At 44.6% G+C, this 27,779-nt stretch overlaps 1 protein-coding gene and 1 non-coding gene across 9 annotated transcripts in view; both read left to right on the top strand.

Moving 5' to 3' along the window:
• Mrtfb (myocardin related transcription factor B) overlaps window positions 1-25,741 on the top strand; it is a 151,477-nt gene extending 125,736 nt beyond the window's left edge. For 7 of the 8 annotated variants that reach the window (XM_027424764.2, XM_027424762.2, XM_027424763.2 and 4 more), the window contains 8 exons: window positions 1,960-2,222; window positions 5,701-5,782; window positions 6,244-7,236; window positions 9,026-9,169; window positions 10,435-10,593; window positions 10,899-11,036; window positions 18,408-18,468; window positions 20,512-25,741. In XM_027424764.2, the coding sequence (XP_027280565.1) occupies window positions 1,960-2,222; window positions 5,701-5,782; window positions 6,244-7,236; window positions 9,026-9,169; window positions 10,435-10,593; window positions 10,899-11,036; window positions 18,408-18,468; window positions 20,512-21,047 (2,376 nt within the window). In that variant the 3' untranslated portion in view covers window positions 21,048-25,741. The remainder of the gene's footprint in view (window positions 1-1,959; window positions 2,223-5,700; window positions 5,783-6,243; window positions 7,237-9,025; window positions 9,170-10,434; window positions 10,594-10,898; window positions 11,037-18,407; window positions 18,469-20,511) is intronic. The other variant, XR_004770672.1, reaches the window with a different exon arrangement.
• On the top strand, window positions 7,385-7,493 carry LOC113831065. The gene has a single exon (XR_003487005.1). It is a non-coding gene; the product is annotated as a U6 spliceosomal RNA (small nuclear RNA).
• Window positions 25,742-27,779: the final 2,038 nt, after the last annotated feature.

The following is a 27,779-nucleotide window of genomic DNA, read 5'->3' as shown; positions in this document are numbered from 1 at the left end:
TGTCACCTCTCTCCTCCTCTGTTTCCTTAGTGTCTTCTTTGAGGGAGGTGTGGTCCTGGGGCAGGCAGAGGGAGGAGTGCACCAAGGGCTCCTGTAGGCTCCAGCAACATTGACATGGCACAGACTCTTCCATGTGCATGCTGAAACTAGCTGACCAGCTGATTGGACTGTTGTTACTTGAGTGGTGTGCCAGAGGGTGTGTAATAGCTTGGCAGGCTGAAAGGCAAGTTACAGCCTTGCTAGTTTCCAGGGCTGTAAAATGCTCCCATTTTACAGCCATGAGCTTCAAGTACCTGTGTGATGTCACAAGTGCAGAGTTGGGAAGAGATGCACACTAAGCTTTTGTGAGTCAAAGTAGCCCGTTTCCATAAGCAGTTTGTACCATCACTATGAAAGTCATGCTGTGGAACCATCTTTTAAGACAAGAGTCCATGCAATCTGTAGCACAGGAAGTGGAAGGTGCATTTCTAGTGAGCGTACATGAGACCCTCCCTGTTCCACTTTGGCATGCCTTCACATAGGAAGGATGTGCCCAAGGGTGTTAGCAGCCTCGGTGTCTGACCTACATTCTTTTGGTGTGGGGAGGACTTGTCATTTATTCGTTCTTTGACTATAAGGATGTTATATATGGAGCTTATTCACAAGATCTATTCAGTTGTCTGTCACTGAAGCAGCCTAGGAATGATGTCCTATTTTGTGTGGGGTTATTTTTTTTAATTATTATTCTGTTTTTAGATGTATTTTATTTTTTTATTTGTGTATTTTGCCTACATGCATATATTTGTACCATGAGTGGCTTGTGCTGAAAGAGCTCAAAAGATCCCCTGGAAATTGGAGTTACTGATGATTGTAAGTCACCATGTGGGTGCTAGAAACCAAACCCAGGTCCTCTGCACGTACAGCCAGTACTCTATAAACAGCTGAGCCATCGCTCCAGTCCACTGTTCTCTTTAACTTTGCTTTCTGTTTTGTTATGTTTTTCTTCTTTTTATTGAAAATAGATGCTTTTTGTACAATATATGTGAATCACAGTTTCCCCTTCCCCAATTCCTACAAGGTTGTCCCACCTTCCCTCCTACTGGGATCTATACCAATTCTGTCTCTCATTAGAAAACAATAAGCATCTAAAGGATAATAATAAGATAAAACAAAAACAAGCTGAAATAGGACAAAACAAATGACTTGCTTTGTTCTTCACCTGAAAAGGTAAAGTTGTTGTATAAATACCAAAAAGCAGAAAATGATCTGTTGATTTTGAAACTGAAAAGAACAACTTGAGAAAAAAGTTCTCTTGTCAGTCGTAAGATAGGAGAAATATATGGTCTTACCCCATTTTAAAATTAAAAATTAAACATGTTCAGGGTCTTTTTATATATATATTACCTGGCATTTTTGAGTTCTGTTATTTTCCTTAATGCTGCTTATATAATCTATCTTATTCTCATTAGAAGGAAGCATGTATTTATTTTTACATAGCCATTCTAGGCTTTTCACTAGGAGATACTGTATCTATGCAGAAGGCCCAGAGTTGATGTCTGTTAATGTATGCATAGGCAGTGTCAGACCAAGCATCTTTGCTGTGCTGAGTGAGAATGTAGAATGAGAATTTTAAAATCAAATTAAGTCTGCAAATGTCTTCATGGTTCTTTGATTTGAGACAGAGTCTCAAATCAAATAGCCTAGGCTGGCTTCAGACTTATATAGGCAAGACTGACCTTGAACTCCTGATCCTCCTGTTCCTATCTCCTGAGTGCTGGGATTACAGGCCCAAGTCAGTGGCTCTTAAATGTATTTCATGTTTTCCTCCCCAAGGCTGCTCAAAACCATCTAAGGCACACTGCTTTTTCTTTCTTTTTTTTGTTTTCTGAATCATTGAGGCACATGATAGAATCCCTTTCATGAACTGACATCTCTTAAAATGTCCTCCCTTTTATTTTTTTATTTCCTCAAAAAAAATAGCAAAGTCATCCTAAGAATCCAAATGACAAACACCGTAGCAAAAAATGCAAAGACCCAAAACCCCGAGTGAAGAAGTTGAAGTACCACCAGTACATTCCTCCAAACCAGAAAGGGGAGAAGAGTGAGCCACAGATGGACTCCAACTACGCCCGCCTGCTCCAGCAGCAGCAGCTCTTCCTACAGCTGCAGATCCTGAGCCAGCAACAGCAGCAGCAGCAGCAGCAGCACTACAACTACCAGACCATCCTGCCCGCACCCATCAAGTAAGCCTGTGCTTGGGCTTTGTCCTGCCATGGCTTGTGCCCTGGCTTTGGGAGGATCCCAAGCTACAGAAGGTTTAGTGTGGCCAAGTACTCTGCTCAGGGACCACCCTCACTTGGCTGCTGTCCAAGCTTACTACATAGTATCTGCAGTCCCAAAGTGAATTCGGACTGCCTTCTAGTTCAACATTTGTCTTCCGTAGCTTTTCACAGCTGTTCAGGAAAGATGTGCCCATGGGACCTGTCAGTATCAGATGCCATGAGAAAACCACAGGATGCACTCCCACATAGGATGAAGAAGCATGGGTATAAAGGCAGGAATAGTCAGGAAAAGCTTTGTGGAAAGTTCCACACGGAAGGCTCTAGAAGGCTCTTCCACACAGAGAAAGAGACAAGCTCTGGTACAGGAAGGGCATGCAGTGGTGGTGAGCAAAGATGCCTGTTAGAGACCATGAGTGATTCCTAAGAAAGGTTAAATGCAGGAAGTAGAATCCCGCTGTAGAAGACTGTCCCACATGGCAGGTGAAACAGTGTCTAAGACAGTGATAACCTGGCAGGACTGAATCATTACAAACAGTGGGATACAGATAATGAAGGAGACTCTAGAAATGTTCAGGGGTAAGGGGAGGTGATGAGATAATGAGGGAATCAGCAGGTGGCTCACAGAGAAAGGTCTGTGTGCTCAGGAACAGAGAAGGATATCATTTCCACCACTTGAAACCTGTTCTTAGGGCTCAGAGGAGGCAAGTTTGTACCCTCCACTCATTGACTAAAAAGTGTTTTAGATATTCGTTCCAATATGCTTTTTCTGAAACTCAAAGATGCAAAAATCCTGTCTCTCACTTCCCACTTACCCAGCTCTAGAGAGACCAGGAAGGTACAGAGAAGCTTGTCATTTAAGCTACTCTGAGCAAGCCATTCAGTATCATAAGAGAATGATAGCAGTTTTCGTCTCAAGATAAAAATATCACGATGAAGATTAAATTCATTGGTAATGTAGACCATCTTATGAAGCAGGTGCCTAAAACAGAGCATGGAGATGGGGAAGTAATTTTGTAACATGTTATTATTTAAGAGCAAGCAAGCCCAAGTGTGCTATTATGGTAGAATGAATCCAGGGAAGGTGGCAGAGTTGGGACAGGACCCAAGCAACTGTCACTATCTTTTAGCTGTGTCTAAGACCTGGGCAAACATCCTGTACCACCACCTGTTTGGGCACCAGTAACGGCAACAGTGGTGACCTTGGCTCCTAGCTGTTCACACCACCATCAGCCCTGCTGCAGTTTAGTAGGATTGGTCTTTTGACTCAATCCCAGTGAGGAAACTGAAACTGAAAACAAAATGGTTTTTCCTGTGATACCTACCTATGAATTATCCTTTTAAAGGTAAAACTGACATACTTGCAGGCAAAACATCCAAGCACATAAAATTCTAAACAGTTTTTAAGGTTTATTATTTCATGTGTATGAGTGCTTTGCCTGCATGTGTGTGTGTACCATGTACATGCCTGGTGACAGAGGAGGTCAGAGAGGGCATCAGATCTCCTGGGACTGGAGAGACAAGACAGTTGTAAACTGCTATATGGGTGCTTGGAGTGGAACCCAGGTCCTCTACAAGAGCACTAAGTGCTCTTAGTGCCAAACCCACTCTTCAGCCCCAAATAAAAATTGAAACAGCTTACTTCTTTACCTGGGGAGAGGACATCTAGGACATAGGACTCCAGACTCCACAAACCCTGCCCTTCCTTGAGGCTTCAGTTTCCCTCTCCTCCACAAGCATCCCCAACTACCATAACTAAACCACCTATCCTAGAAAGAGGAAGGAGCCATCTAGTGTCAGTAAGTCAAATTCTGGCTAGTTCCCAGATCTGAAAAATGAGGATTTTGTTTTTCAGCACACTACTAATCTTTTAACACAGATCTGTCCCAGAACAAAACAGAAGTGAAGAAAGGCACGGCCAGAATCCCAACATGAGGGGAAGTGAGGCTGGAGGTTGTAAGTTCAGGTCTAGTTCAAAAAACAAAAAGACAAAAAATACCTGAAGCTCTGCGGTAGGATTCTATGTGTGTCTGTGCCTCCTTGTTATTATAGAATAAGCTTGGGCTTCAGATAAGCCCAGTGTGGCCTCACACCAGCAAGTTATGGAAGGTCTCAGAAGCCCACTTTGGGCCTCAGAACCTCAGGTCTCTCATCTGTGCTTTAAGTAAAAAGAAAAGTCAGCTTTTAAAATAACATAAGTAGGTTAACCAGTGAATCTTAGGCACAGATAGAGAACCTCAGCCATAAAAGTAGCAAAAAGGATTACATTTGTGTTTCTGTGTGCACATGTGTGCAGGTCAGAGTTCAGTGTCAGGTGGCTCCTCAGTCACTCTTCACCTTATTTTCTGAGGTAGTATCTGTCATCGAACCCAGAGCTTACTGAGTTGGTCTATTAGCTTGGCCAGCAAGCCCCAGGGACCCTTATGTCTCCACCTCCCCAGTGCAGAGATTAGACACCTCTCTCTGTGCCCAGCTTTTTATGGAGGTGCTGGGAATCTAACACAGGCCCTCAAGATCACATGGCATCTTCCTAGCCCCAAGAGTTAATACCTCACTCTATATTCTCCAGAGGACAAATATCACCAAATAGAAAATGAAAGGTGGCTTGGGGTAGGGACATCAGGTAAGAAAGTACAGTATAGCTGTTACTCAAACTTCATAGAGGTTGATTCAGGAGGTCTAAGAATTCTCCTTGTGGGGACAATATTGAATGACAATAAAACCAAAAGCACCAATTGAGTTTTTACAACTCTGAGGTGAGCCTTTTAAGTGTTGTTTGAGGAGAGACTAATGTAACAAGAGTTCTAATAGGTCTTAGTAATAAAAGCCCAGAGCCACATGTAGGGAAAATGCTGAGAGATCAGAGAGAAGAAGGAGAAAAACCACAGCCACCTTACCTACTCAACTTCCCAGCCAAAGAGACTGAGCTCCTGCCTCTTCCCACCTTATCACTTTCTGTTTCCTCCCAGCCATCTCACTTCCTGTCTGTGTGTACTGACCTCCAGGCCTCTATGGTTAGCAAGTGGCTAGCTCTACCCTCTAATCTCCAGGCAAGCTTTATTTGTACAAACTAATGATATATAAAACACTCAGCATTTAGCCCAAACCTCAAAAAACTTGATTTTCCAGACTAGGCATTTAACTGCAACCTACACCAGACAAGCACTGAAAGGCACGGATGTCATGTGCCACAGCTAGTGGGTGGCCCTTACAGCTTTCCTTCTAAATTTCCTCTACGCAGACAGACAGACAGACAGACAGACAGACAGACAGACAGACAGACAGACAGAGCCTCTAGGGATTTGACTGGGATAGGATGCAGTTGAATTTCCATGATACGGAGTCTTCCCAAATGTGTCTGTAATTGTCTCCTTGTAAGCTGCTACATTGTTAGTCAAACGTAGCAGCAGCTTGTCTTAAACTCTAACTTCTTCTTTTGAAGAAATGACAAGAATAGCAGTAGTAGCACACCTGTACCTACAAGGAGGCCAGGACCTCTGCCTTCCAGCTTGGACGACTTAAAGGTAATGACTCTACCTCAAGTTTATTCACCACTAAGTACCTTGCACATGAGCAAATGGCCAGGTTTTCCGGTCACATGGGTATTTTTCCATAGATGGACAACAGTAGTACCCTTTATGGGAATGTTTTCTTTTTATTTCCATTAAGTTTTATCTTTCAAATAACTAATAATTCTCATTTGCTGACATGTGCCTTGTTTGAGCACCATGGGAAGAAACACTTCTGTGTAGCAGTTCTCCAGTACCAGCTGTTTTCAGGTACCTCTCACAGGGCTCTTTGCCTCCTCTAGAGACTTAAGTTTGTTATGGTGAGTACAGATGGAAAAAGTCTGCATTTATATGTCAGCTTCAGACATCTATTGGTAGTGGAGCCCATCCATCCTTCTGTGGACAACAGAGGTAGTTCTGCTATTTATGCACAGGAGATTCACAGAACCAAATACCTGATCTGCTTTTGCCTCCAGGTGTCAGAGCTGAAGACGGAACTCAAACTGAGGGGTCTGCCAGTGTCAGGCACTAAACCAGACCTCATTGAACGCCTGAAACCCTACCAGGAAGTAGCCAGTAGTGGCCTTGCTGCTGGCAGTATTGTGGCAGTGTCGTCAGCAGCTATTGTTACCAGTAACCCTGAGGTAACGGTGGCACTGCCAGTCACAACACTGCATAATGCCGTGACTAGCTCTGTGTCTACTTTCAAGGCAGACTTGCCACCTGCTGGACCCAGCAATGTGGCCCACGTTGAAAGTGCCCATTCCCCTCTGCCCATCTCTCCATCGCCCTCTGAGCCATCCAGTCTCAGTACCGATGACACAAACATGACAGACACCTTCACTGAGATCATGAGCATGATGTCCCCTTCCCAGTTCCTGTGTGCCTCCCCCCTGAGGGTGGCAGGCCATGAGGACAGCCTGAGCCCCACCAGCACCCTGTCAGCCCTAGAACTGGATGCTGCTGAGAAGGACCGCAAGCTTCAGGAGAAGGAGAAACAAATTGAAGAGCTAAAGAGGAAACTGGAACAAGAGCAGAAGCTCGTAGAGGTCCTCAAGATGCAACTTGAGGTGGAAAAACGAGGGCAACGGCCGCCAGACCCTCAACCCAGTGGCCCCTCACAGCCCCTCAGTACATCAGATCAGACACACGGCAGTGCTGGGTCCTCCATCAAGGATGAGGCCTCACTTCCTGACTGCTCCAGCCCCCAGCAGCCCATCTCCACAGGTAGCCAGACCCTTGTTGCCAAAAAGGCTGTGGTCATCAAACAGGAGGTCCCCATAGCCCAAGCAGAGCAGCAGAGTGTTGTCTCACAGTTCTATGTGAGTCCCCAGGGACAGCCACCTGCCCTTGTTGCTCAGCCTCAGGCCTTATTGGCCACACAGACCACTCAGCTGCTGTTGCCAGTGTCCATCCAGGGCTCGAATGTCACATCAGTGCAACTTCCAGTAGGCAGCCTCCAACTCCAGGTACGAAATATGTCTCACAGTGTTGCCTTTACAGTGAGTAGGAGTGGTAGAGCCAGTGCTGAGCTACTACTGTATAGCTACTGTAGGCTACGGTTGTGGAAGGCATAGTGTGGGTGGGTGGGGCAAAGATTAAAAAAAAAAAAAGATTGTTCTCACTTCAGCAGCACATATATGAACAATTAGAACGATTTAGAGAAGATTAGCATGGCCCCTGTGCAAAGATGACACACAAAATTCGTAAAGTGTTCCATATTTTTACTTGGTCATTAGGGACTGGCACTACTTGAGAGGGATTAGGAGGTGTGGCCTTGGAGGAAGTATGGCCTTATTGGAGGAAGTATGTCATTGGTGTAGGGCTTTGAGGTTTCAAGGGCCCATGCCAGGCTTTTTCTTTGCCTGCTGCCTGCTGATCCAGACATAGGTCTCCCAGCTCTTTCTCCAGCACTAGGTCTGCCTTTGTGTTTCTATGCTCCTCACCATGATGAAAATGCACTAAACCTCTGAAACTATAAGCAAGCCCCAATTAAGTACTTCCTTTTATTTAAAAAAAAAAAAGATGAATGGCATTAGCATAGGCTGTGTGCCTTGAGTAAGTCACCCCTGCCCTGATTCTAAGTGACAGCACATTTCTAGATAAGGAGCCTGAGGACAAATGTGACATATAAACCCTGTCTTCTGACTGAGGTGGGGGGTACCATTCACATGAGGATGCTGAGGAAAACATGGAGTGGGCCTGTTCTGACTGTGGAGAGCTGCTTCCCCGGATGTGACCATAAGGAGAACAGGAGCCATTTGAGCCAGTGCTGTGACAGCAGCAGAAATAAATTCACACCTGAGTTTAGAAGGCAGAGCCCAAACACCCTTGGCAAGTGCAAAACTCCCCTGCTTTGTTTACAGAATACTTGTAAGTCGGAAGTCTATTCTATAACGTATCTTTGGGGGGAAATTGATCTAAGTATTTTTGTTAGAGTTAATACAAGAACAGACTCTGTTTTCTGCTGGGACTCTGTACAGCTGTGTGCCCAACATCTCTGACTGTTTGCAGACTATAAGCAGGGTTGTGGGCAGTTGGGTATCACAGTTTGGCACTTCTGAACGTGCCACAGACCTGACTATTGTGTGTAGCGCTGCCTTGTTTCTGTTTTCTGCCTTCAAAACTTTCAGTGAAATCTTAGCCATATTAAGGAGCAGTGTCTGGTTTGGTGTTTTTCACTGGTGTAGGATTGTTGTGCTCACTCAGAGAAGACTGATAGAAGTCCCAGTGTGTTATCCAGGCAGGTGACTGTAAGTAATGAAGTACTGTGTTTATTGGGAAGCTAGATAGTTTTGAACTCCCAGTCTCCATCTCCAGAGAAAGAGGGAGGAGAAAATGTTTCAGGACACAAAATGTGTGTGTAGCACAGTGTCACATGGCACCCAATTAATGATAGTTTTTTTTATATTTCTATGAGTAAAAAAAAAACAAATTTGAAAATAACTAGCTGGGCTCCCAGCACTCAGGAGACAGAGACAGGCAGATCTCTGAGTTCCTTGCCAGCCTGGTTTACAGAGCGAGTTCCAGGACAGCCAGGACTTTACACAGAGAAACCCTGTCTCAGGGGAAAAAAAAAAAAGAAAAGAAAAAATTGAGAAAATAATTGCCAAAGGTCAGGTGAACCAAAGTATGTGACTGTAATTGTTTTGTGTCATTTCATCTAAGCTGTGATTCCTAAGCAAAGTTACACTGTGTTGAAAACTCAATCCCAGGTGTGCTTCTGGACATTAAGATTAATTTTTGTTTTCTTCCCAGACTCCAGCACCAGGAGGCGCTCAGGCTCAGCCTCAGATAGCCACTGCCACACAGATTCCAGCAGCAACCTTGGCCCCAACACTTCCTCAGAAGCAGGAGGCCTTCCCACAGCATGTGCTGGGCCAGCCTCAACCAATCAGAAAGGTGCTTCTCTTTTCTGTCACCTCTCCCCTAACAGGGAGCATCACCTAAGAGCCTGTTCCTTGGGAAGCCCCTGTGATGCTCAGCCATAGAACAAACCCTAGGTCGAAAGCTGTTTGGCCACAGATACTCTGTCTAGGATTGGGGAAAATCTTTAGTATGAAAGATGGTTGAATAGCCCAAGCCTTTTCCAAGTAAGTTTCCACAGCATGTTTTTATAATCTTGGTATACTGGATTTACTGAGTTTAAAGGTATATTTCTTTTCTAATTAAATGTGTTATTCCATGGGGAAAGATAGTTGAAGATAAAAAAGATACTTCTGGCATTTCTGTCTCACGTAAGAACTTCATATGTGTGTATCTGAGAGTCTCTGCCACATCATGGAGGAAGAGCTACAAGGGTCAGGTGTCAGGCACACACCTGTAATCCAACCCGGGAAAGGCTGAGGCAGAGTCTCCAATGTGAGTCCAGCTTGGGCTCTCAGAAAAAGAACGGAGAAGAGGATCTAACCTTGAGGCCTCCAAACAGACATTTTTATCCTGAGTCTGACCTCAGAGCTTTGATCTTGAACAGGATATTAGGTATCCGGTTCTGTAAGTCTCAGGTGCTAAGACAACTTGAAGATGAAACTGAGGACCTGTCTTATCAACAGCAACATTGGCATGAGTGATAAAGGAAGCAGAGTCATACAGGACCAAGTCTAGAAACCCCAAAATACCACTTTAGTGTATGTAAGCTTAAAAGAGGTTCGGCTTCCTTTGGCCTAGGGAAGAGTGTCTACAGTTATACCGGCAGTACGTAAGGGTTTCTCACTTCATCTCAGAATCCTAGGCTTAGGAATCATTCTTTCCCATAAAGTGCTGTTTGCCTTGTGGAAGGAGACTTACACATAGTAGGCACATTTGGAGAGAGATAGGTGCACGCATGTACTCTCATGGTAAGAAATATTTGTATGTTGGAGCTAGAGAGATGGCTCAGCAATTAAGAACACTGAGCACTCTTCCAGGTTCAATTCCCCGAATCCACATGGTAAGTCATAGCTGTCTATAACTCTAGTCCAAGGGGAACTGGACTACATGGCATAAAAACAAGTTGTTCACTGATGGTACCCATCTGTATCTGCAGATCCAGTCCTTTTGGCAGCTGCCTTGTCTCCCACTGCTCAAGGTTGCCTTCATGCTTCCAGTAGAGACCCTGTGACCCACAAACCTTCAAGGTTTCTTGGCCCCTGCTCTAAAACAATTTTCTTTCCTTCATTTTGTCATAGGTCTTCACAAACTCGGCACCAAACACAGTTCTTCAGTATCAGAGGCCACCTGGCCCAACGACCCAGCAGCCCTTTGTCAGTAAAAGCTCCAACCCTGTTCTTCAGTCTAGAAGCACCCCACTTGCACCCCTGCAAAATGGCCCTAGCCCTGCCAGCAAGGTAAGCTATAGGGAAGCAGCATCTACAATGTTCCCTGGCTATATGGTCATCCTGGCACCTGGAGTGTGTGCTGACTTAGTGCTGGATTTGAGGGAGTGAACTAGGCCTGACAGTGACTTGGATCTCTGGTCAGTAAAGAAGAATCCTTCCTCGAGACAACCATCAGCTGTCAGCTACCCAGGTACTTAGTACACCTGTCTATGAGGTGACTGAGGAGCCACTGTGGGTAGAACAGCATAGCTGAGTCACTGCAGGAGCAGTTGTGTGGCCCAGAGCTAACAAGTGCTTCTCCCTTTTCAATGCAGCCTAGCTCACCCTCCCCACCCCAGCAGTTTGTCGTCCAGCACTCCTTGTTTGGGACCCCAGTCACCAAGACAAAAGACCCACCTCGCTATGAGGAGGCCATCAAGCAGACACGCAGCGCCCAGCCAGCCCTTCCAGAGGTAAGTGTGGTCATATAATATCTCAGTCACATTTCAGGTCATCCTCTCAAGAACTGGCCTCAGAGCCGGACGTTGTTGGAGTGGCGCACACCTTTAATCCCAGCCCTCAGGAGACAGAGGCAGGCGGATCTCTGTGAGTTCAAGACCAGCCTGGTCTCCAAGAGCTAGTTCCAGGACAGCCTCCAAAGCCACAGAGAAACCCTGTCTCAAAAAAAAAAAAAAAAAAAAAAACTTGCCTCAGTTAGAACACAGATTCTATTTGGGCTGGCTGTTTTTAATTGGCATTTGAAGACTCCCAAGCTACTTGCCCACAATAACTGATGATACAATGTGGCCTCAGGCAAGGTATATATGTCTCCTTGGAGCCCTCCTGGGTCCCCTCTAACATAGCAGTAGCAGCAGAGTGAGAACTCTCAATTATAAAAGGCATCGGGCCTGTGGAGGATCCCAGTAACCCCAGCGCTTGGTATTGATTAACCAAACACATCCAAGCCCTTCCGTCCAGAGCTCAACACTCACTTTTGAGAAAGGAGCCCAGCCTCCTACAGCTGCTGGGTCGTTGGGCCAGGTGGCCAGCCCAGCCTCCTACAGGACCTGACAATAGGTCACAGTGGATCCTAGCAAGAGTTCACAGCAGCTAGCAAGAACCTGAGCATACGTGTGCAGCCCCATGGCCCATATTCTGTGGAACTCTTTCAGGGACACATGGTGTGTTGCTGCTCTTGCTGTCTAAGGCATGAAGAGGCAAGGCCGAAGTTTTTTCTTGCAAGTATCAAACAAGTGAGCTCCCTTAACTAGGGTGCAAGTGTCAGCACTGTCTGCACTTGGTCAGTGCCTGTGAGGAAATGCTCTAGGGTGCAGAGGAAAGGCAGCCTTCCTGGTTGTGAAACATCCCAGACTCAACAAAGACCTCAGCTATAAGGGGAAAGCCAGATTAAAAGGAAAAAAAAAAAAAAAACTACACATTGCTATGGGAGTCAAAATAAATGGATCTTGGCCTGCCTTTCCCCAGGGAGCAGAAATGAACTTCCAAGTGATTTTAATGACAGTAAGAAGGCAGCCCTTACCCACCAAGCATGGTTCTCATATGCAGGGACACTGGCATTGCCCACCTGATGCATATACCATCAAAAGAAACCAGCAGGAATTCTGGGGTTCGGTGTCGCTGGGTTTAATTCCTAGGCTATGAACACCAGGTAGGTGTTTATCAGCACTTCTCACTCCACTGGGAATCTTGAGGCTCCACCAGAGGCTGAGTGGGTCCCTGCTGCCTCCGTTTTCCTATAGTTATGTCTAACAGAAAACTAATGCAGACTCAGCACACTTGGCACTTTGGTGGAAAACCCACAATCAGAGGAGGGAACTTAGGTGGCATTCGTTCTCTCTTGCCGCTCCATTTGCTAATGGTCAGGGTTGCTGATAGAAAGTGATAGTCACCATAGCCTTCAGACCACAGGACCCAGCTGTGAGCTCCTGAGGAGAAATTCAAGAGAAGAAAGTCCTAAATTCTGGGTCCACAGCTCCACCTAAGCTCCAAGCCACAGAGACTTGGAATAGACGCACAGCAGCCTAGCTGCAGACAGAAGACAGACTAAGATTGAGATTTCTACCCAAGGAGCATTTGAAAGCTGAAGTTAACCCACAGGAGCTGCTTGCTAAAAAAGAGCCATTCATGTGATAAAACGACACAAATAGTACCTTATCCTCAGAGGAAAACCCGATAGGGAATTGAACCCAGGCTGAAATGTGAACTAACCCTGTGTTTCCACCCTTTATAAATGAAAACAGATAGGAAGTCTTTTAAAAAACTAAATGGGAATTCTAGAACTAAAAATACAGTACTTGAAGAAAAATCATAGGTGAATTTAGTAGAGGGGAGGGAAAGGAAGTGAGCTAATGAAGTAAGTGGAATTGATCTCAGCTGTGCACAAGCCTGAGTCATCCTGAGTTAGCATATTACATTGTATACAAGAGTGGCCCGTAAATGTGTACAGTTGCATCATGTCACTTAACCTTTAATTCAAAAACAGAACCCATGCCTGGAGCCTCAGAGCCTGTGTAATGGTTTCCCACAGCGTAACTCCCATGGAAACCCTTGAAAGAGAAACAAGACAGTGGGGTCGCTGAGTACTGGAAGAGATAATAGCTACTAGTGTTTTCACAGTTCTGAGATGTTGGCAGACACCAACCTAACAAAAGAGAATTCCTGTTAACATCATAGCATTCCATGTTACATCTTAGTCCTATTATCAAAAGTAAAGGTAAAAGATACTGAACAGAAAGAAAAGGGGCAAACGACTATTTAACTATGTCAGCTTTTCACCAAAACTGATGGAAAAAGACTGGCAAGGTGGCTTAGTGGGCTTGCCAACTGAGCCAGACAAACTGAGTTCCATCCTCAGGACCCACATGGTAGAAGAAGAGAACCCATTCCTGCACTCATGTACAGTGGCACACATGCAACAACATATATATGCACAAGCACACTCACAAAACAAAGGAAATGTATTTCTACAAACTAATGGAAACCGGAAAAAATGCCACAACATTATTTCAAGTTCTTAGAGAGGAGGGATCAGAGAGACTGTCACCTGGGATTCTGTATCAAGTAAGAGTGTTCTGTAAGAATTAATGTAAGCCAGGTATGGTGGCACACACTTTTAATCCCAGCACTCAGGAGACAGAGGCAGGAGGATCTCTATGAGTTCAAGGCCAGTCTGGTCTACAAAGCAAGTTCCAGGACAGCTAAGGCTGTTATACTGAGAAACCATGTCTTTAAAAAAAAAAAGAAAAGAAAAAGAATAAATGTAATTTCTGGATAATTTCAGATAAAGAAAACATAATCCATCAAACACAAAAACATGGGTTTTAAGTCAAGGGTTGGGGGGAAAACATACCATTCAAACAGGAAACTTACTAGATCTGCTGGTGGCAAAAGACTTAAACATGTTTTACCAAGGATGGTAAGTGAATAAGTGTATGCAAACATGCAACCATCACTAGTCACCAGGAGAATGCATTAGAACCACATCTCCATCCCACAACATACTTCAAAAATTGAGACTGGAAATACAGAGCACCTGCTGATGGGAACCTATGGTCATATTGGGAAACAGTTTGGCTATTTTCTAAGACGTTAAATGTACATCCACTCTGTCACTCTATTCCTAGATACTTACCTGAGAGAAAACATGACATGGCTGTGCAAAGACTTATACATGGGTTTCTATAGCAACTTTGTTAACAGTCCAAAAGTGAGAGCTATCAGCAAGTAAATGAATGGGAAAGCAGGCATTCCCATACATGGAGTACTAGTCAGAAATAAAAAGAGGTGAACTACCCATAAGGTATACGATAAGACATGGATAAACCTCAGAATAAGAATACTACATGAAACAATCCACCTCTTCTATACCCCCAAGAAGTGCATGTCTGAATCACTGACAGGAAACCGATCTCTATCCCCGAGATGAAGGAGCTTCCCAAGTGACAGAAATGGTGGTGATCTTGTTGATGGTCTCAAAGACACATACATATCAGAACATTAAACTCCATGATCTATGGTGTCTTAATTAGGGTTTCTATTGCTGTAAAGAGACACCATGGCCACAGCAACTCTTATAAAGGAAAACATTTAATTGGGTGGCTCACTTACAGTTCAGAAGTTTAGTTCATTATCATCATGACAGGGGACATGGTAACACACAGGCAGACATGGTGCTGAGAGTTCTACATCTGGATCTCCAGGCAGCTGGAAGAAATGAGCCACTGGGCCTGGCTTAGGCTTCTGAAACCTCAAAGCCCACCCCAAGTGGCATACTTCCTCCAACAAGACTGCAACTACTCCAACAAGGCCATATGTCCTAATCCTTTCAAATAGTGCCACTTCCAATGAGCCTTTGGGGACCATTTTTATTCAGACCACCACATTATACTCTCTGGCCCCCAGAGGCTTGTAGCCATATGATAATGCAAAATGCATTTAGTCCAGCTTCAAAATTCCCCATAGTTGGAACAGTCTTTCGTTGCTGGTGGGAGTCCAAAGTGTACAGACACTGTGGAAATCAGTATGGCAATTTCTCAGAATTGCAATACCACTGTTGGGCATATACCCAAAGGAGGCACATTCACATCACAAGGACATTTGCTCAACTATGTTCATAGCAACATTATTTGTAATAGCCAGATCTTGGAAATAGCCTAGATGGACATTCTTCAACTGAAGAATGGATAAAGAAAATGTGGTATATTTACACAATGGAGTACTAATCAGTGGTAAGAAACAATGACATCCTAAAATTCACAGGCAAATGGACAGAACTAGAAAAAAACATCCAAGGTGAGGTAACCCAAAACCAGAAAGACAAATATAGTATGCACTCACTCGTAAGTGGATACCAGACATAAACCAAAAGATACCCAGCCTACAATCCATAACCCCAGAGAAGCTTGAACCCTCCTCCAGAAACAGATGGAAACAGATGCAGAAATCCACAACTAGCCAATGGGCCAAGCTCCTAGAGTACAATCGAAGTGAAGGAGCAGCAAAGAAAGGAACAAAGGAGTCAAGACCATGATGGGGAATCCCACAGAATCATCTGACCCGAGCTAGTGAGAGATCACTGACTCAGGTCTGATAAAAGGGGCACCTGCATAATAAGACCAAACTAGACTCCCCTAATACAGGTGATTGGGACAATATATGAGGCCACTGGCAGTGGGTCCAAGACCTAACACTAATGCACAAACTGACTTAGTGGAGCCCATTCTATATGGAGAGATACCTTGCCCAGCCTAAACACAGGGGTGTGGGGGTGGAGAGGTGCCTTGGTCCTACCTCAGCTAGATGATGGGACAGACTTAGTAGACTTCCTAGGGGAGGCCTTACCCTCTCCATGGAGCAGATGGGAGGAGTGGGAGAGTGGAGGATTTGGGAGGGAAGAAAGGAGGGGGAACTGGGATTGGAATGTAAAAAATTAATTTAAAAAAATGAACAGAATTCCCTATAGTCTATTACACTCTCAACACTCCATACTTAGTCTCTAATACTCATGGCAGCCTCTTAATTATAATTCCCTCTAAAATCAAAATCAAAAAGCAGATCTCATATTTCCAACACACCAAAATATACATTGTCGTTCCAAAATTGTGGAACGGGAGCATAATGAGGAAACACTAGACCAAAGAAGACCAAATTAAGCTGGGCAAACTCCAAACTCTGCATCTCCATGTCTGATGTGAAAATGCTCTTCAGATTTCCAACTCCGTTTAGCTTTGTTGACTACAACATAATTCTTTATCTTGGGCTAGTTCCACTCCCTGCTAGTAGGTATCCCATGACTCTAGCATCTCCAGTGTCTTGGGGTCTACAAGGCAATCCAGAATTCAATTTCACAGCTTCACAAGATGGACTCTTAAGGCCTCCATTCAGGGACACCCTGCCATATGCCTGGCCTCAGCTGCTTTCCTTAGTCACAGAGGGTGAGATTCTATAGCCTCTTTCTTCTATCTTTGACTCTAAAGCCAGAACCATGTGGCCAAAGCTTCCAAGTTCTGCTGTTTACTGGGGCTGGAACATGGCCCCCCTCATTCAATTACATCTTCATTAGCTTCCTGTTTTCAATGGTTTCCTTCACTGCCTAAGCTTATCTGTCCTGGAACTAACTCTGTAAACCAGGCTGGCCTCAAACTCAGAGATCTACCTTGTGTCTGCCTTCTGAGTTCTGGGATTGGTGTGCACCACCACACCTAACACTAAACTTTTCTTTAATTTTTTTCACAAATTGGAAGCTTATCTGGGTGGGATCATCTTGCTCTGAGGTCATTGCTCCCTTTATTCCTCTTAGCATCTAGCTTTTCTTGAATCTGTTTATACTTCCTGGTGCCCTGTTTCTCCTCAGACTATAGCAATAACTCTTTCTGCCTGAGTTCCGCCGCCACATTAGGGCCCCCAAATAACACAGAGAGATTAATATTAGTTACAATGCTGCTGACCAAAGACTAGGATTTCTTATTTGCTAGCTCTGTCTTAAGTATCAACCATAACCATTAATCTATATATTTTATAAAGACTTTATCAAGGATACCAGCAGCATGCATCCTCTCTTCCTAGGATCACATGGCAACCTCTCCTTTTCCTACATTTCCCAGAACCCTCCTTCTCTCCTAGTCCCACCTAACTTGCTTCCCTATTGGCCAACAGTACTTTACTTATCAACCAATAAGACAAACACACACAGAAGGACCTCCCTCAACATCAGACCTACATTTTGTATTTTTCCATGCCCATCTTGCTCCTTTTCATTATAGATCTGAGTAAGCATGGCCACTAATAGCAAAGCAACACAGTCAATACTAGGCTGTCTTTAAAATCTCCTCTTCTGGAGCTGTTCATCCATAATTCTTTAATTTAGCATCAGGCAGATTTTTGGACAAGGGCAGAAAACAACCACATTCTACACTAAAATATCATAAGAACAGTCTCTAGGCCATGTACTAATATTCTCCTCTGAAACCTCTTGAGCCAGGCTCCCATAGTTCAAATCACCCTCACCACCACTGTCTTCCATGTTCCTACTATTCCAAAGTCCCAAAGTGTTCCATATTCCTCCAGGCAAAAACATAATGAGGCCTATCGCAGCAATACCCAAGCCCTAGTACCAACCTCTGTCTTAGTTAAGGTTTTATTGGTGTGAAAAGGCAGCAGCTCTTATAAACAAAACATTTTATTGGGGGATGGTTCACAGGGTTAGTCCATTGTTATTGTGGGAACATAGTGACACACAGGCAGACATAGTGCTGGAAAAGGAGCCAAGAATTCTACATCTGGATCGGCAGGCAACATTTAAGAAAAAAATGAGCCACTAGGCCTAGCTTGAGCTTCTGAAACCTCAAAGCCTGCTCCCAATGACATACCTACTCCAAGAAGGCCACCACATGTCCTAATCCTTTCAAATAATGCCACCCCCTATAAGCCTATGGAGGCCATTTTCATATAAACCATCCCATGATAAATGCAACTTATATGTCAAGTGAACCTCAAAGCTGAAAATACATGCATAGTGTGTTTATCTCTAAACATACCAATTTTTGCTAAATGCAAGTGAATTAGGAACTTTTAAAATAAAGTATTAGAAATCTCCCAAAGTGCTATTCGGTGACAGTAAGGAAGTCAGGGAGCTTACCTGCTTGACTCCTAGTTGATCTTGCTGTGATATTTTGGGTAAATGTCTCCATTTCCCAAGTAGCTCATGTGTTTTCCAGATTATCAAATGTTAGATGAAAGCAGAGGCCCAGTGGAGGACCCTCAGGGCATGGCTGCAGACACTGCCCCTGGTGAAGGCTGCTAACTCTTACTTTCCTTGGCTGCAGGTTTCCAACGTGCACAGTCAGCAGATGGATGACCTCTTCGACATCCTCATAAAGAGTGGAGGTAGGTCAGAAGCTGGACAGGAGCCTGTAGGAAGAGGCCTCACACCACTGGCCCTGGACAACCTTTCTCTAAAGATGGAGGTTGTCTTGGAAACTGAGAAGTGGACAGTTTTAAACCTGTCCAACTCAGGTTATTAAACACACAGGCTCTGTTTCCACATCAAACAGTGACATGATGTCCCCACACCTGTTACCTAGCAAAAAGGAAAGACCACTCCCAAACAGCAGAGCTGGGCCAGCTCTAAACTCTATGCAAAACTGCAAAGTGTGCCTGTGTACCAGTCTAGCCATGGGCTGAGAAGACTCCCATTACCTGGCCTGGGCTCCCGCCAGTTGTTCTATTAGAATTCCAAACACTGCTAACATATAAGAAATCATGAGGGCCAGTGAGAGAACCTAGGGTAAAGGTGCTTGCTGCTGAACTTAATGACCCAAGGTTGATACCCAGGACCCTCATGGTGGAAGAAGAGAACTAACCCCCATAAGTTGTTCTCTGACTTCCACACACATGCTATAGTGGCATGCATACAAACAATAAAATGTAGTTAAAAATTAAAATAAGTTATCAGTTTGTAGTATGTTGTCTTTAAACCAGACATTAACCACAGAAAAAGTCTGCCTTAGCTCATGTGTCTTTAAAAATAAGCATAGAATCAGTTTTTCAGAAACTTTTGGGGATAGTTGCAGCCCAGTGGCAGAGCACTGTAATACAAATGTGAGGTGCCATATCTCATCCCTGGCTCCACACGCACTCAAAAGCACGTGCACGCACACACGCACGCACGCACACATACACACATACACACACAGACACACACACACATGCACAAACATAACACTCAAACACACTGAGCTTTAAGTTCATTAAATCTTTCCCCTAGTGTATTCTCAGAAAATTGAGATAGGATCAAACATGGTGAAGCACACATTTAATCCCAGTACTCAACAGATCTCCAAGTTCCAGGCCAAATCAGCCAGGGTTACACGTAATGAGAATCTGTCTCAAAAAAGCAGTAAAAGAGGTTGTTGAAATTCATCTAAGTGAGCTCTAGTGTATCTATAACAGAAGGTCTGTCAATTTGCTGGCCGAACTATGCAAGTGTGAGTTTGGTTCCCCCAGAACCCACAAAGAAACTAAAACCGGGTAGTTGGTGGTGCATGTCTTTAACCAGCACATGGAAGGCAGAAGCAGGAGGGAGGAGCTCTGATTTCAAGGCCAAACTGGTCTACAGAGCAAGTTCCAGGATGGCCAGGGCTATGCAGAGAAACCCTGTCTCAAAACAAACAAAAAATAGATACAGTAACATATGCCTGTAACCCTGGTATTGGGGAGATGAAGACAAATGGGTCCTTGGGGCTCATTGGCCAGCCATTGGGGCTGAACAGGTGAACTCTAGGTCCAGTGAAAGACCCTGTCTCAAAATGTGGGGTACATTTGAGGAAGACACACAGAGACCCACAAAGAACTAAAAGGGTTGGGATGGAAAGATAGCCTAACACTTAGGAGCACTTTTCTGCTCTTGTAGGAGCACCTTGGTCTTGCTAGAATTCTGTTCTCAGCACCCATGTTGGCTGGCACTGCAGTGCCTGTAACTCCAGCTCGGGGGATCCATGAACACTTCACGAACATGTACACATAAGTAAAAATTAAATTTTTAAGAGTAAATAAATAATACTTAATATTTAATAATTATTTAAATAAATAATCGATGCTTATTAATCCATTTACCTAATCCTCCAAAATTTATATAACTCAAAAAAAAAAAAAAAAAAACAAGAACTCAGAGTAGCAGCTGTCCTGCCTCACTGTAAGGCAAAGGAGCCAGAGTCAGCCTTGAATCATAAGGTATATTCTATCTTTTGGGAGCTTTCTAGACTATACTGCTAAACTGGAGTGCAATACAACAATAATGACTTTCAAAAAAAGAATTAAATAGAGCATGGTGTTTCTGCTTCTAAGATGTGAGGAGGGTGAAAAGGCAGTCACTAATACAAAGTTGGATGGCAGCATATCTGTACTAACACCATCAATTCTTCTGCACAGAGATTTCCTTCCCTATTAAAGAAGAGCCTTCTCCAATTTCCAAGATGAGGCCAGTGACAGCCAACATCACTACAATGCCAGTCAACACAGTGGTGTCTCGACCCCCGCCCCAGGTCCAGATAGCACCACCGGTATCCTTAGAACCAATGAACAGTTTGTCTGCCAGCTTAGAGAACCAGCTAGAAGCCTTCTTGGATGGAACTTTACCCTCAACCAATGACGTTGCCCCACTGCAGAGCAGCAGTGAAGATAGAGAGCCTTTCTCTCTGATAGAGGACCTCCAGAATGACTTGCTAAGTCACTCCAGCATGCTGTACCATTCTCACTCTCCCATGGAGACCTCTGAGGCCCAGTTTGTGGCAGGGACCCCCTGTCTGTCCCTTGACCTGTCAGACTCCAACCTGGACAACATGGAGTGGCTAGACATCACCATGCCCACCACATCCTCTGGACTCACTCCTCTGAGTGCCACTGCACCAAGCATGTTCTCTGCTGATTTTCTGGATCCACAAGACCTGCCACTCCCGTGGGACTAAGGTCTCGGGTCACTCGTCTCAGAGTCGTGAGGTTTCAAAACATGAAAACAATCCTGAAGGGTCAGTGCTTAGAGCTATAGCCATAGCTGCACTGTTGCAATTAAAATATGTTGTCACAGAAAAAAAGGACGGTCATAGCCTGGAAGCCAAGTGTGAGAGCACCTCATGCATCTAGCAGTGACTCCACAACTTACAGAGGCAGGCCTGTTGCATGCAAGAGACCTTGTGACATGCCTTAGAGAAAGCCAAAGGTCAGGCGCCATCCACAGGAAGTGGCGCTGGGGCTCTGGTCATCAGCTACCTTTCAACCTCTGTGGTCACCTCACGACCCTAATAAGAGGCAAGCAGCTCCACTTGAAACACAAGGCCACCACAAAGGTGGGGAGAAGGGAGGGAGAATCCACTGCACATGTGCTCCCTAGCGTGGCCTGTGCTAGGTCTATAGCAAGGTCAGAGGCCTTTGAGCATGCTGTACAACCAGCAGCAGCAGCTTCCAGTCAGAGGCTCTGAGTTCCACTCTGAAATCTGTGTGGCTGTATGATGTTATAGGTCATTTTGTGAGTCTGGAAATCTAAATGAACAGCCTCTTACCATAAGCATATGTCTGCAAAATCTGTAACACAAGAGCCCAGTGCACAGTCCAGATATGTTGGTAGTGCTGCAACTTCCTCAGTAGCCTCAGATGGGTGAAGTTGGTTCCCATGTGATGTTAGCCATTGGAATGTGCTGACCTTGTGACCTCTACAGCCTGCAATAGAGTAAAAAGATGGCTGTCCACTGGCCCTACTTGTTGTAATAACTCAGATATCTCTAGAGTACCTGAGCCACAGTATCTCCATCTTTGAAGATTTGCCGACAGACTCTCAGGTGACCACACCCATCTCAAAGAACCAAAAAAGGCTTCAGCATGAAATTCCTGTCACTAGATCCTTGGTTCTCATTGTATAGGCTTGTAACTGGATGCCCTGCGTGTTCTCAGTGTGTCCTCAAGCCTAAGCCTAAAAACTGGAGGTTTTATTTCTTTTTTTCTCTTGATCTATAAAGGAAAAGTTATGTTTGTCAAGTAATTTAAGAATTTTCTAAAATGCCAACTGCCACAGGATTTCCATAACTCTTGATCTAGTCATTTAGTACTGGCAAATTGTAAATAACTGACCAAAGTATGGGATTTCTATTAAATAAGAGCCTTATCCTATTCCCTTCCCACCCCTTTAACCCTGCATGTGGACTTCCTACACAGGCCTGTTCCACAGGCACATCCAGGAAGTAGCCTGACCCATTGCCTAGACAAAACCTGAATCATTTCTGAGGAGGGTTGTCCCAAAGTGATCTTAGTTCAAGTCTGTATTTGTTTAATCCCACTCTGTGTCAGAATGATCCCTGTTCCCTGCTTTACCCCTCTGAACAGCGCTCCCTCACCTGAAGCTTGGCTTACTGGTAGTTAGGGGCCACCTGACTTGAGGAATCCTCTTGTTTAGGAACTATTCAGTGTTGGGAGACATCACCATTCTGGTAGCTGGACACTACCATCTGACCAAGTTTTTGACTGCAACCTCACATGACGTACAAAGTTGGTTCTGCTGTACAGCTGCTTGTGACCAGAACCCAGATATAGACCTGGGAAGGAACTCTTCCCACGGGAATTTCAGCTCTAGGTTTTGGTGGAGAGGTTTAGTCCTCTCTCCTGCTTTGAGTGTCCAGGTAAAGTAGTACCAAGTATCAGTGAGCTTGTGAGAGACCGCTAAATGCTAGTGTACTTCCTCCTATAGAAAAATGTAATTTCTGACATCCTGGGTTGTGAGTAGAGACAGCATTCTAGCCCTCAAGTCTTTGTATTGCTTTTTCAGTTGCTTTGAAGCCTGTCTCAAGAAAGTTGTTCTCCAAATACAAGTGAGTACCAAGGAAGCTATCTCAGTTGTTCATGTGCCCATCCTGTCCAGACTTCAATCCATCAGGGTCCCATTTCTTAAGAAACTAAGGGGCCTCCAGCTACTGGCTTCACCTGCAGCCAACTCACCTGCAGCATTCCTCACCCTGCTCTGCTGGTCCAAGCATCCAGTATGTACTTATGTCAGCAGTGACATGAGAGTTAGGCCTCCCCCACATGCTCTAGGTTAGAGTGGGCATCTTTCCTGTGTGCTCACATAAATATGTCATGACCAAAGACCACTCTGCAAAAAGGCCTCTTGACCTAGCTCCAGCCCTCAGTGAGTGTGTCAGAAAAGGTGTGTGTCAGGCCAGCAAGATGACTCAGCAGGCTGTGGTGGGGCACCTGCCAACAGGCCTGAGGAGCTGAGCTTGAGCCCCAGAATCCATGTGATGGAACAGAACTGACTCCCACAAATTGTCCTCTAACCTCCCCCACAGACCCACCTGCAAGTAGATGTAAAGTTATTTCACAGCCATTAAAGCCCAGGTCAGTGAGCCCTTCAGTTCCCACTGTGTGTGTACATGTGTAGTAGGCTTCTGTTTGTACCATGTTGCCAAGGAAATCCCTCCTAGAAGCCTGTAGTATCTGATTCCTGCCTCACTTTTCCACATAGCCCCAAGTACAGTGGTATCAACTTGACTTTGTAAGGTACAGATTTCCAGTCATCTCCTGGGGTGGGATGAGTTGAAAGTATTGCCCTCTGGCTTCTAGAAAGCTGATGTGGCAGTGGCCTCTCTAGGAAACCAGTGCTCACTCAGGCACCCTGCTCAGGTGTGCGGTCAGCACACAAAAGATGCTCCGAATTCATGGAACTTTTTGCACAAATACCTGTGTATTTGTTTCACGCAAATATTTTCTAAGACTTTACTAAAACCTTCTTTCAAAAGCTCCATGGTTCCCTGACTCCATGCTGTGCCTTGCTGGTCTGAACACTCCATAAAGCCAGGTGGGCTCTGCAGAGTCAGGGACATGGGGCAATGCTATCAGCCCACATACACCATCAGCCAACCCAGAGGAGCAGGTGAGAGCAGTGTCCACTTTGTCAGCAGAGTGGGCTTAAACCACCTGAGCCCACTTATTCCAGGCAATGTTCCCAGCAGTGACAGATGAAGAGGCAGCTGTCCCTCAAGTTAGAGGGCAGCCCCTTTACTCTCTTCAAGCAGACCTGGCCCAGAGAAGTGGCCAAGAAGAGCCCACATCATATCTACACCCTCAGTTGTTCCCATGGTGGCCAGTCTCAGAAGCTGCTGGTGGTAGGAGGCTGGGAACTTGGGTACCACCAAGACTGCAGAGAAAGCTCAGAGTAGAGCATCAGAGCAACCGGGTCTGGGCCGGCAAACTCAAACATCCATGCTTGCTCCTGTCCATCACACCACACAACACTGAGGATATCAAATACACAGGGCCCACTGCCCCAGAGGACCGTTAGCCCCAGGTTACTCCGGTGTGCTAACTGGAAGGCCAGGGTTACTGGGAAAGACTGCCCATGCTCACAAGGGGGTGTATTTGGAGAGCTAAAAGGTCAGCTTATTGTAAAGAGTTCTGTCAAAACTGGAAAATAGAAGTTCAGATATAGTCGTTTTGTTTGCTGGTTCAGACCTGCAGTCACTTGTTCACTCAGCAGTCTCTGAGCTCCATTTGTATTTGTCTGGTACTTGCCTGTATTTGACAGGCTGGCAGTGAGCAGGTCGTTTTTTCAGCTGCTCACCCTCTCACAGTACCTGAGAAGATGTGTCCCTGTGTCGTTTAAGGCATGTGATACAAGAAGCTGCACGTGTTCACAAGCTTTACCTCCACTCAAGCCCTGGGGGGTGGGGTGTCACAGGCTTGTGACAGTAGCTTGGCAATCTCAGATGTACGAGGTGCTGTCTGTAAGCCCAGTCTGACATGTCATCAGAGACACCAGCAGTGACACAAAGCTTTATGCCAACACCCAAGACAAAGTTGAGCAATTGGATAGACTCGCTGGAAGACGACCCAGTCATGTCACATCCTGCTGTGAGGACCTTACCCACTAATGGGAGATGACGGTTTAGGCAAGGGTTCAGTATCCACCAAAAGTACTTGACCTCAAGAAACCAATAATAATGCAAAATGCTTAAAGGAACCAAAGGCATCGCCAGGTTATTTGCCAAAAGAAGCCACTTTTTATTTAAAAATTGAGACTAATGTAATCTCAAGTCAGTCCCAAAAAGGTATCCATTTAAGATTATAATTTTCACGAAGATGTAGATATTTCTTTCTTGTTTTCCTGTAAAATAGTATGGAGCTGTTTTGTTGGTTTAAGAATAACTTGGTAGTAATGTTGTTTTCTTCCATGTCAAGGTTAATTCTCCGTTGCTTGCAATGGACATGCAGGTGTTTCTCTTCATCTTCACATAATGTCTTAGCATCTCACTTCCTGAAGAAAAGAGGAAAACACCAGTGGGCAGCGCCATTCTTACTGAAGCACTAGTTTCATGGACAGGAAATCATGGCAATCGGGGGTCCATTCGTGTGTTGCCTTTATGTTGTTTTTAAAAGAAAAACCATGATGCCTTTGTATGTGCTGTTTGCACCCCTGACTCAATTCTGTACTGTGTCTGAATGCCATATGTTTGCACATGTACTGTACATAGGCGATGCAGACTGTATTTTTATATGTGTGTGCATTTATCATCAGATCTTTTGTACATAGTGGCAGTATTGTAGCTGATCGGGGAAATGTTTGATATCTCAGCGATTTTGCATTTTTGTGTCTCAAATAAAAAAATTTTTTCATGTACCATGACTTTGTGTGTACAGAAGAACACACTGTGGGGAGTGGGACCATTTTAGACCTGTGAGATGGGGCAGCCTCGGGAAGGATGGCATCCTCAGAACAGCTCCCAGCCAACAGCAGGTGGGCCAACAGTATGACATATAGACGCCATAGAAGATAGGCTGCCCACCATCATGTCCTCACAGCAGACAGCAGAAACTTGCAGGTACCTACTGACCACCAAGTCCTGTTCTGTCCTCCAGAGAATCAGGAGCCACCAAGTGAAAAACACTAAAGTTTGTGGGCCTTGCTTGCTACGGTAAAGACACAACACTGTCTACAGTGAGAACTGGCTCCTCTCCCATGGCGACAAGCACACCACCAACAAAACTTCCAGACACCCAGAACTGAGTCCTTCAGCCAAGTCTCAAAAACAAGCACCTATGTAGAAAATACTTTATGGTCCATTTAAAATGCTCTTTAAGAGTAAATTGTGGGGAGAGGCATTTCGGCCAGAAGCCTGGAGTTAAATTGGAGTTAATGTTTTATTTTCCTCTTAGCCTAGAAGAAACCAAACAGTATCGAGAAAGCTTAATTGACAATCATAATTGATAACACATGTGTGACAGTCACAGGAAGTAGTCGTCCCCAGTTGCAGAAGAAAGCTAGTTAATTGCTAGTTATCCGTGTATCTTGGGTGTGAGAGAGCAGCCAACAGATGGGTGATGGAGCAGTCTGCAGTGTCCCCCCCCCCCCGTCACAGACAGATCTGCCTACCTGTGGGGTGACACTGCACATGAGGCAGAGCTGGGACTCTCGGACAGGTGTCAGCAGGAAAGTGAACCCTGGCAAAGAGCTTGTACTAATTTTGCAGAGAGGTTAAGAACAATTACTGCAAAAGCAGGAGAATTAAACTTGAGAGAACCGTCTGGATCCTTCCTTGCATTGTATGGGAAATGCCAATAACTGGAGCCCCTACATTCTATACTGATGTAAATAAATAAGAAAAGGCAGGTTACAAATCAGAAAATTTAAAGTCAAAAAGTCAGAATTATATGCTATTCTTGTTGTATTAATGGATCATAAAGAAACTCTCAACATAGTTGCTGATTCACAATATGCAGAAAGAGTTTTGCATATTGAAACAGCTGAACTTGTACCAGGTGATACAGAATTGACTTCATTATTTATTGGTAAAGTAAACTAACAAATGACCTAGAGACTGATACAGATTTCAGACTTCAAGCTGAAAATCAGAAAAGCAAAGCAGCTGGCCACTAACTTCTTACCTCTACTTCAGGCTGAACAGGCTGATATACACCCGAGCTCTTTACCAAGTCTCAAGCTACTGCCTCTCCTCAGTGTGGCTGGAGAACAAATGGCTGGAGACAGACCTTGCTTCTGTCTTATTTACTTACCCTAATATTTGGATTAAAGGTGTGAGCTATAATTCTCTTTTATACTCATTCACTCTTGTGTAGATCTGGGTGGCCTTGGACTCACGGAGATCCATCTATTAATCCTGAGTCCTAGGATTAAAGTTGTGTACCACCACCTCCTAGCTTCTGGCTGTTGGGATTGAAGATGTGTGCCACCACTACCTGATATCTATAGCTTGAGACTGACTTTGCTTTCTGAATCTTCAGTCAAGCGTTAATAAATCATAAATAATATAGCACTACATTCAGTTACGAGACAATCAGGTCCAGAAATAATCCCATATATGTAACACACATCTGATCCCATACAGGTCTGCCAGGCCCTCTAGCGCAAGGTAATGATGAAATTGATCAACTGTTGATAGGAAATGTGCCAAAGGCCTCAGGATTTCATGAAAAACACCATGTCAATAGCAAATGTTTGAAAAAAAAAACGTTTCCGTCACTTGGCAAAGAGCCAAGGATATTATAAGGAAATGTCCTACTTGTTTTTATACAATCAAACTCTACTACTTGCAGGAAGTAACCCAAAGGTTACTCAAAGGACTTATATCTGGCAGATGGATGCGTTTCATTTAGTAGAATTTGGAAAATTAAAATATGTATACCACACCATTGGTTTT

The sequence above is a fragment of the Cricetulus griseus genome, chromosome 7, assembly GCF_003668045.3.
Source record: "Cricetulus griseus strain 17A/GY chromosome 7, alternate assembly CriGri-PICRH-1.0, whole genome shotgun sequence".
Taxonomy (NCBI): domain Eukaryota; kingdom Metazoa; phylum Chordata; class Mammalia; order Rodentia; family Cricetidae; genus Cricetulus; species Cricetulus griseus.
The sequence above is the reverse complement of the archived record's forward strand: the minus strand, read 5'-3'. Positions and strand labels throughout refer to the sequence as shown.